Source organism: Myripristis murdjan, chromosome 20, assembly GCF_902150065.1.
Source record: "Myripristis murdjan chromosome 20, fMyrMur1.1, whole genome shotgun sequence".
In the NCBI taxonomy this organism is placed as follows: Eukaryota; Metazoa; Chordata; class Actinopteri; order Holocentriformes; family Holocentridae; genus Myripristis; species Myripristis murdjan.
In genome coordinates, this window is record NC_043999.1 from 2,034,097 (window position 1) to 2,044,446 (window position 10,350).

General features: G+C 40.9%; 1 protein-coding gene across 1 annotated transcript in view; it reads left to right on the forward strand.

Moving 5' to 3' along the window:
* Positions 1–4,281, forward strand: part of LOC115378723 (NACHT, LRR and PYD domains-containing protein 12-like) — a 99,120-nt gene extending 94,839 nt beyond the window's left edge. Inside the window, exon 11 of the mRNA XM_030079182.1 lies at positions 3,424–4,281. Within this exon, the coding sequence (XP_029935042.1) occupies positions 3,424–3,977 (554 nt within the window). The 3' untranslated portion in view covers positions 3,978–4,281. The remainder of the gene's footprint in view (positions 1–3,423) is intronic.
* Positions 4,282–10,350: the final 6,069 nt, after the last annotated feature.

Below are 10,350 nucleotides of genomic sequence, written 5' to 3' on the forward strand. Positions count from 1 at the left end.
GCTACATAATTCCATATATCTTGCTTCATATATTTGATGTCTTCAGTATGAATCTACAATGTAGAAAGTAGTAAAAATAAAGAAAAAACATCGAATGAGAAGGTGTGTCCAAACTTTTGACTGGTATTGTGTGAGTTTGTGTGTGTATATATATATATATATATATATATATATATATATATATATATATATATATATATATATATATATACACACACACTAAATTTCAGACTGAGTTTGTCGGTCTTTGATTTCTAAACACCTTTGTGTCCAATATTATTTCATAGCAACATGATTTCTTTTTTCTTCAGACTGAGATGCTGCATGTTGTCAGAGAGCAACTGTGCTTCTCTGGCCTTGGCTCTTAAGTCCAACCCCCATCTGACAGAGCTGGACCTGAGTGAGAACTACCTGCATAATTCAGACATGAAGCTGCTGTCTGCTGGACTGGAGAGTCCAAACTGCAGACTGGAGACTCTGAGGTCAGACTGCATTGCATTAGCTCTGTGTTTACATGAAATATTAAATTAATATTATATTAATGTTGTACTATTGTTATAGAGATCTATGTAAGTTCAATATATTTTGATGCACAATGATTACCTTAACCGTAAAGCCCATAATTTACACTAGAACAAAAAGCTTATTGATGATGACACAGACATGTTGAGCTGTAGATTTTACATTTTAAAAAAGAAAAAACCCTACACTCAGTAATTTAGTCTTCAGTCTTCTCTTGGTCGTTCAGGTTACCATGTATTTTAACCAGTGTTGCTTGTTCCTTGTTGCATCATGTCTTTGAACCTGGCGCTGTGCTGGGCTCAGGAGTTTGGAGTCGAGTCTGCTAATTAAATTTAAAACCTTCACAGCTCTCAGATTATGAGAGGTTCAAGCAGGTTTTCTATCAAGTTCAGATTTATTTTATAGCAACATGATTTCTTCTTTCTTCAGACTGAGACGCTGCAGCTTGTCAAAGAGCTGTTGTGCTTCTCTGGTCTCGGCTCTGAAGTCCAACCCCCATCTGACAGAGCTGGACCTGAGTGAGAACTACAAGCTGCAGGGTTCAGGAGTGAAGCTGCTGTCTGCTGGACTGGAGAGTCCAAACTGCAGACTGAAGACTCTGAGGTACAGAATCTCTTTTCCTGTGTGAAGCTCTACTTGAACAGCAGCAGTGGTTTGTTAAAATGCTTCTTTCTCTGCAGGCTGACAGACTGTCAGGTCACAGATGAAGACTGTGCTTCTCTGGCCTCGGCTCTGAAGTCCAACCCCCATCTGACAGAGCTGGACCTGAGCTACAACGACCTGCAGGATCCAGGAGTGAAGCTGCTGTCTGATCTGGTGGAGAGTCCAAACTGCAGACTGAAGACTCTGAGGTCAGTAGAGGGGTGGAGTCAGTCCATGTGGACGAGCTTCATTGGTTGGTCTCAGGTAGTGTCAGTTGTAGAGTGACTTGAAGTGGATAACACCTTTCTCCAGGTTTCAGATGGACCCCAGTTAAAAGGCTAAACAGAGCCTCTGGAATGTGCCCAGCTGTGGGAAACATCCCAGTGTGCATGTAGGAAGGTCTAAGTTGTGCAGGATGACACAGCAGTCCAGCTGCCTTCAGATGGCTGCATGGACGGCCATGATTCACTTAGTCCCATTTAAACTGGGTTTCTGATGTGCACGTTAACACGTGTACTGGATGAAGAATTCATGTCAAAGTGAAACTTGAAATATGACGCACATAAAGGGGTTGATGTCTCTGTGACTGAAACTCCAGGAACTAACAAACCTGCACAGAACGCCTGCGTCTGCTCTCAGACGACGAGGGACGAGGGAATTTTTGAGCCCAAAACTGCAGCACAGCACCGATTTCCATCCACACACAGCACTTCCACGCTCCCTGCCCATCTCTGAACAAATGATGTCATGACGAACAGAGAGTTACTGAACAGGTTTAGGAGGGAAACAAAGTCCAATTAATCCCAGCAATTAAATGATGAAGATGATGATGATGATGATGATGATGATGATGATGATGATGATGTTTTAATCCCTACAGGCTGGAGGATGAAAAAGACTGGATTAAAGCTAACAGCCTGAGAGGAGGTCAGTACAGAGGCAATATGAACACACACACACACACACACACACACACACACACACACACACAGAGTGTATGTTTGTGAGTGAAATGCACGACACAGAAGAGGACAGATGTTAAACCTGGACCTCCAGCAGAGCAGCAGCATCCTGACCTTCATCTTTTTGAACGTCAGCTTTGTAGAGACGCTGCTGACAGTCACATGGCTCTCTGTGTTTTTCCACTTTGTTTTGGTGTGTGTGTGGTCCTGATGCAGAAATGAGCTGTGAACGTGGATTTCCACTGTGTGAAACAGACTTGATGGGCTCTGACAGGAAGCAGACACATTAAACAGACAATCCACATGGTACTTGTGCTGTGAACACAGCTGCAGTCTGGATGTGCTGCAGCTCTGACTGACAGCTGATGAAGTGAGTCTCAGTAAATCATGGGTGGTGCTTGCTGGTGCTATAGCACCAGCAGAGATTACAATAGAAGAAAATAACTCAATTATCACTATCTCTCACGCTTCCTGCAAATTCTAAAATATTAGACTCACGTCAAGCAAGTGTGCGTTTGTGCAGTGAAATGGTAAAATGTGTACGGTTAATGAGAACTTGATACCATGGATAGCGCTTTTGACTGAAGTGTGTGTGTGTATAACCTGTTGTAGGTGTTGCGCTGTCCGTGGTGCTGAAACACAGCAGAGGAGATGGTTAGAGACAGAACATGTCACTCGGTTACTGCTGTTAAGCCTGCTGGTTTTGCTTATGGACTTCCAAAGGGTGATTCTTAGTTTTTTGTTTTAATTATTGTTTTGTTTAGTGCATATGATTTGTCCTACAACTACAAAGCCTCACATCTGCTGTTTTCTTTATTTGACTTTAATGGAGGCTGTCTTTTGGCGTTGTTGTCTGTCAGTGTAATATGAATAGTAGTAGACATTGTTTCTAAGTTGAAAACCATGCATTTAATGCTGATTGCTGGATTGGTGTGTGACTGATGATGTGCACTCAGGCTCGGAAGTTCTGTTAAGTTATTGTTTATGCTCTTGAGTAGCCCGGGTTGTCTCCCATGTTGCTGACGCAGTTCACTTGTAGCCTATGTTAAACACGAAAAACGCTGTTGTTTTGTGAATCAGTAGAGGCATTGGTAAAAACATATCTGAAACTTACTTTTGAATGCCACGCGTCTGGCTTTTGTGCAACTAAAAGCTACCATACAGTACATCCATCAGCCCCATCACTGAATGATCCATCAGTGATGGATCATTCACAGCACCACAAGAAAAATCTCTGGCACCGCCACTGCAGTAAATGAGGATTTCTGATGTGTGCTGTGTGTCTTCTCCCCATCAGATGCCCGTCATCTCACACTGGATCCAAACACAGCGAACGGAGAACTCCGTCTGTCTGAAGACAACAGAGAGGTGGAGGTGAAGATGAAGTTTGAGGAGCAGTCGTATCCTGATCACCCAGACAGATTTGACACGAAGCCTCAGGTTCTGTGTAGAGAGGGTCTGACTGGGCGATGTTACTGGGAGGTCCAGTGGAGTGGAGAGGTTGATATAGCAGTGACTTACAGAGGAATCACAAGAAGTGGTGATGACTCTCGGCTTGGAAACAATAAACAGTCGTGGAGTCTGTGGTGCTCTGGTGACAGCTACAGTGCCAGACACAACAGGAGGTCCACTGGCATCTCTGTCCATCCCAGTGGATCTGACAGAGTAGCAGTGTATCTGGACTGCTCTGCTGGAACTCTGTCCTTCTACAGAGTCTCTTCTGACAGACTGAGACTCCTCCACACCTTCAGCTCCACCTTCACTGAGCCTCTCTACCCTGGGTTTGGGTGTGGGTTTAGAATCTGGCCTCCTCCTTCTCGTGTGGTTCTGTTGCCAGTTTCTGAGAGATAAAAATTTCTGGCAAAGCCACCAACAAGTGTTTGGGGAAAATGTTGCATAATGTGATGGATATGAGCAGCTTTGGATTAATATCATTGTGCTAGACAGATATTATGCAAGGCCAAATTAGTGGACCATACCTGCACACACACACACACACACACACACACACACACACACACCCATACATGTGTGATAGATTGAAGTTTATCAGGAAGCTGATTGTTAATGCTGAAAACATAAGTTCATTAAGTATTTAAGAAGTCATTTAAAAGGTGATTAAAAACAGACACAGATGAAGAGGAAATTCATTTGTAATAGTTTATAGTTAAAAATGTCCTTTAAAAATGTGAAAGAAAGCGGCTCAAAAGCAGCTGTAAATATTTGATTGGAAATACTTTATTTGCAGTACATTGGAGTTTAACAGTGTATGTTTCTTTAATGATTTATTTTGTGAATACTTACCTGAAAAAAAGGAAAATGTTATAATATCTACCTGTTTACTTACCTGTAAAAGAAACCTGAAAGAAGGAAAAACAAACTACGATAGAAAACTGTTTATAGTGAAAAAATGTTGTTGTTGTTGTTGTAATATGTTACATTTAAAAAAATCCTTTACCTTTTGTAAATAATTCTGAAAATTATTCATCTTGCCTTGCTTTGTTTAAATCTCCCCTTTTCAGGCTGTAACATACACACACACACACACACACACACACACACACACACACACACACACACACACACACACACACTTTTTGGTGAGCCCTTCATGGGAACACTGGTGTCCACTGACATCCTGTTGTGGTGGAAGATTGGGGAGGTGGCTGTGTGCCTGGTCAGGCAGGCTGGAGAGACTGGCTCTATGTAAACTGATGCAACATCAAAACATCTGGATTAAATAATCCACACCAGTGGAGCAGAGGCACACTTCAATCTCTGGTGAATTTCTGCAGCACTGGGCTCCTTGGCTCGTTTTTGTCACCTGTAATATCTCTGTAATATCTCTGTTATATCTCTGTAATATCTCTGTGATATCTCTGTAATATTGCTACAGTAACTCAGTGACTGAATTTTTCTTGTGTAGGTTGAAGCAGTTGATCATGAATGAATGAATTTAAAAATATCTTTCTTTTTTTAATTACATACCGTATACATATACATATAAATTAAAATAATAATGTTAAAAATACACCAATAAAGTCCAGCCATATCCTCCGCCTGTGCAGCTCACTACCTCTCTCTCTCTCTCTCTCTCTCTCTCTCTCTCACACACACACACACACACACACACACACACACACACACACTGCACCATGTGAGTGAAGAGCAGCAGCGCCACAGTGGTCAGTGGCGGTACTGCAGTCTGTACAGAGCGCTGCTTTTCACCAGGAGCATGAAAATGTGTTGAATCGAGTCGCGGCAGGAAAGTGCAGAAAAGCGGCGCCTCCGCATCTGATGTGGAAGAAAACCCTCCTGCATGTTGTCAGCTCATATTTTAGAGCCCGCCCAAGATGAGCCAGCTGCTGCTTTCAGGGGAGCTTGTGTCTTATTAAAGGGGACGGAGCTCCTGACCCTAATCCCTGGAGTTCACGCACTGCTTGTAGAGCCCCCTGGTGGTCAGGAGCGTCGCTTCGTCTCGGCCAGGCCTCGGTCTCGCGCTTCCCGCCAGGTGGCGTGTGTTTTCTCCACCTGGGTTTCACTGAGTTTTGTGGAGCATCACAACTTTGTGGTCCTGATGTTCGACCTGAACCTGACTGCACCACAGTGTGTTGTTTTAATCCTGTTTTTTATTCATGCTGTTAACACAGAATGCATATTTACAGTGTTTGTTTCTATGTTTTTATGCAGATCTGAGTCTCTCCTGGCGCTCTGTCATTTCACAGAAACAGAAAGTGTGTGACGGCAGGAGCTGTGTGTTTAATTTGATCTGGGAAAGTCTTCAGTCTCATGAAGCTGATTTTCTGTTTTGGATTCACTGTGAAAAGTGAAAATCTGTTAATAACTGTGTCATGGCTGCGTGCCTGATGTTTGAGGGAGGAAGACGGGGTGTGGAGCAGGAGCGCCGGATACACTTAAGACACCTCAATCACCTCGATTGAGGTGTCTTTAAAATTAATGCTTTGGACTTGTCGTTTCAATGTATATCATGAATTAACGCGCAGTGAGCTCCGTGGCTGGGTAGGCAGGATCAGCCAGAGCTTAAATCACATTATACAACACGTAGATCCGACCGAGCAATCTGATTGGTCTATTAGGCGTTTAGAATGTCCTCAATATAAATATACCTTATCACTGAAAATATTACTCCTTCCTCTTATTGCCCGAGTCTGTGTGGTTTCCATGGCAACACGAAAAGTTTCACTGAAACCTGCATCAAAAGCCGCTGTCAGTTTTGTTACCCTGCATAATGGACCGTTTTGTTGTCAGTTTTGATTTCTTTGGTGACCTAAGTTTGTATAAACGGCTGAACGAGGAAGAGAAGACAAGAGAAAAAGGAGAGATACGCGAGAGTGACGAGTGAAGAGCTGGATCAGCTGGAGAGGTTAGGAAATGAAGCCGGTACGGCCCGGTCAACGTCTTGGGCCGTCAAATGTCTACAAGACGACCTGAAAAACACCGGGCAAACGGCTGATTTCTCATCTGTAAGGAAAGAAGAGCTAAACAAGATCATCCCTGAATTTTATGGAGCTTTAATTTCTATAATAAAGAGAATGAAATGCCTCAGAGGATTCAGCACCACAGACAGTACCTGCTGAGGCAGATTCAGCACCACGGACAGTACCTGCTGAGGCAGATTCAGCACCACGGACAGTACCTGCTGAGGCAGATTCAGCACCACGGACAGTACGTGCTGATGCGGATTCAGTACCATGGACAGTACCTGCTGAGGCGGATTCAGCACCATGGACAGTACCTGTATGATTTTCCACGGAGATGTGCGGCTATAGGGCCCTTCACATAGCGCGCGCTCAGCGCGACCTCGGTGTAGGTGATCGCTGGGCGTCAGGGCGCTGCTGCGGGACAGGGCGCTATGAGGGACGAAAAATGACAAAACAATAAATAAATGAATAAATAAATAAATACGCATATAAATATATAAATGCATAAATAATTAAATTAATAAATATTTCTACATTTATTTATTTATTTATTTTTGTTTTTATTCATGCATTTATTTATTTATTTGTGTATTTATACATTTATGCATGTATTTATTTATTTATTTCTACATTTATTTATTTATTTATTTATTTATTTCTACATTTATTTATTCATTCATTTATTTATTTATTTATTTTTACATTTATTTATTTATACTTTTATTTATTTCTACATTTATTCATTTATTTATTCCTTCTTTTATTTCTTCATTTATTTATTTATTTCTACATTTATTTATTTATTTCTACATTTATTTATTTATTTCTACATTTATTTATTTATTCCTACATTTATTTCTGTATTTCTACATTTCCACATTTATTTATTTCTGTATTTCTGTGTCGTATGTTAATAAGGTGGGCGGTTCTTACATTAGTCTTAAGCACGATTGGTTTGTGGGTGTGATCTTATCCACTGCTACTGCCTGGACTGGCAGTAGCAGTGGATAGCAGTGGACTAGCTAGCTACTAGGGCATTAACAACGCCAGACTTTTCCACGTCGTCGACGTTACGTCGACCCGTCAACACCGGGAGATTTTTGGGGGGGCTAGCGGGGCTCCAACCGGAGGGAGGGAGGGGTTGTAGTGGAGCGCCGACCGGGCGACCGGGGGGCGCTCCACTACAACTCCGGTTGGAGCCCCGCTGTAGTGGAGCGCCGACCGTGTGTGTGGGGGTGTGTGTGTGTGGGTGTGTGTGTGTTTCTTCGACTTTCGACGGGTCGATGTTTACATTAATGCCCTACTAGCTACTGTGTAAAACGCAATGGAAAGTGTTTTGAGAACCATCGTCAGTGATTTAAGGTCACTGGCGAATGATGTGGTAAATCATGCACCCACCGACTACTTCCAGTAGTCCGACTACACACACGGTCGGCGCTCCACTACAACCCCTCCCTCCCTCCGGTTGGAGCCCCGCTAGCCCCCCCCAAAAATCTCCCGGTGTTGACGGGCTAGCTAGTCCACTGCTATCCACTGCTACTGCCAGTCCAGGCAGTAGCAGTGGATAGGATCACACCCACAAACCAATCGTGCTTAAGACTAATGTAAGAACCGCCCACCTTATTAACATACGACACAGAAATACAGAAATAAATAAATGTGGAAATGTAGAAATACAGAAATAAATGTAGGAATAAATAAATAAATGTAGAAATAAATAAATAAATGTAGAAATAAATAAATAAATGAAGAAATAAAAGAAGGAATAAATAAATGAATAAATGTAGAAATAAATAAAAGTATAAATAAATAAATGTAAAAATAAATATATAAATAAATAAATGAATAAATAAATGTAGAAATAAATAAATAAATAAATAAATAAATGTAGAAATAAATAAATAAATACATGCATAAATGTATAAATACACAAATAAATAAATAAATGCATGAATAAAAACAAAAATAAATAAATAAATAAATGTAGAAATATTTATTAATTTAATTATTTATGCATTTATATATTTATATGCGTATTTATTTATTTATTCATTTATTTATTGTTTTGTCATTTTTCGTCCCTCATAGGGCGCTGCGCCCAAGCTGAAATTTTTAACCTGGGCTCAGCTCCCTGTGATGTCACCTCTGCTCGCCCAATAGGAGACAATATTGGAATCGGAAAAAAATAGGTGGATTTTGGCAGAAAGGCACGAGAAAAATGGAGGGAAACATCAACGTGGCTGTCTCTCTGCGTGCAGAGCTGTGGGACACTAGACTGCAGTCATAACGGGATATCATTAAAAAAAAAAAAAAAAAAGCCCAGGCATGGAGAGACATATCCCACAGTTCAGCAATACCAGGTGTGTTTAAAAACTGGCAGAGGTACATGATGTTTTTGCTTTCCACAATAGGCGATTTTTTCCTGCAATTAAAGACCAATACTGTTGTAAACTGAATCAAATGATTTTCTCAACGGACAGGTGTATGTATTTAGAAATCTGTATGATTGACATCATGGGATATGCACTGCTCTTGCAAAGACAATGCAGTTTAGTCATACATTTATTATAAAATCCCATGTGAAGTCACACACACAACAGGTACCAGGTGAAATAAGATGAAATGAGAAAATACAGCCTGTATTGTCCGCCAAAGAAAATGTGCGCCAGAACGGAAAACTACTTCTTAGCCTCTGTATCGGTCGCATAGCAACCAGTGCCACATACATGCACAACGCGCATGCGTGCGCCCTCCTCGGCGCAGTACTCAAGGCCCACTCTGTGCCAGTCTGCGCGGCACCCAGCTCGGTAAGGCTAAACAAATATTAATCGTTATTGATTTTTTTAGTCTTTATGAGTTTCCTAGTCCAATGATTTATTTAATTTGTTAATTTGTTTGCGTTCATTGAAATGAACATTTAATAAATCAACACATCTGTGAAAGCTGTGCTCTTTATTTCAGAGGTAAATTGATAACAGCCTGAAAAGGTGATTCTATAACTCTGTTCAGCCTTAATGTGACTGCTTACTGTCCTTACTTTTGCTGCTTAGCCACATTAATCGGAGCTGACATTAAATTGGAGTGACACACCCCCAGCTGAAATAAAACATCTGCTGGTGAGTTTATGAAAAGACAGATGTTTGTTGTGGCGCCGACACTGGAAAGCAGTAGTCTGTATTTAAATATAACTGTTAATGTAAGTTGGTTGTAGATAAAGATCAGCTGTGCTGCTGAGTCGTTGTCACGGCAACTATTAGATTAAAAATGACTGAGAAGTCGGCAGAAGTAAACTATCAGTCCGTTTTTTTCCATATTCTAGTTCCAACATGATTGAGCTAGCAGTGCAGTTTTTTGTTGCTATCTGTGGTATTTATTCAGTTTGGGGAAATCACGATGTCTACAAAACATGATAAGCCCAAGCTGGCTGACAAGGTCTAGTTACCGTCAGATCTCGTGCCATTTTTAAGTGAATGTATTTTATATGTGTCTGTTTTAGCTTGTGTCTGTCTGTTTTTAGATCTGTGTAGTCTTTTATCTTTACTGTTTACTTTTGTGAGTACATATTTCGTTGTGTCATGTGCAACATGATCTGAATGACAATAAATGATCCTTGACCTTGACCTTAAAGTCACTTTTATTAATTAGAATAATTACATGTTTTTTTTCTGAGAGTTTAAAATTTTTCCTTGTTAATTTTCTAGTCATTTTCTTGTATTTTTTGTCAGTCCAGTTTCTGTCTGTGTGACACGACTTTACTCAGATACAAACACAAATACAAATGA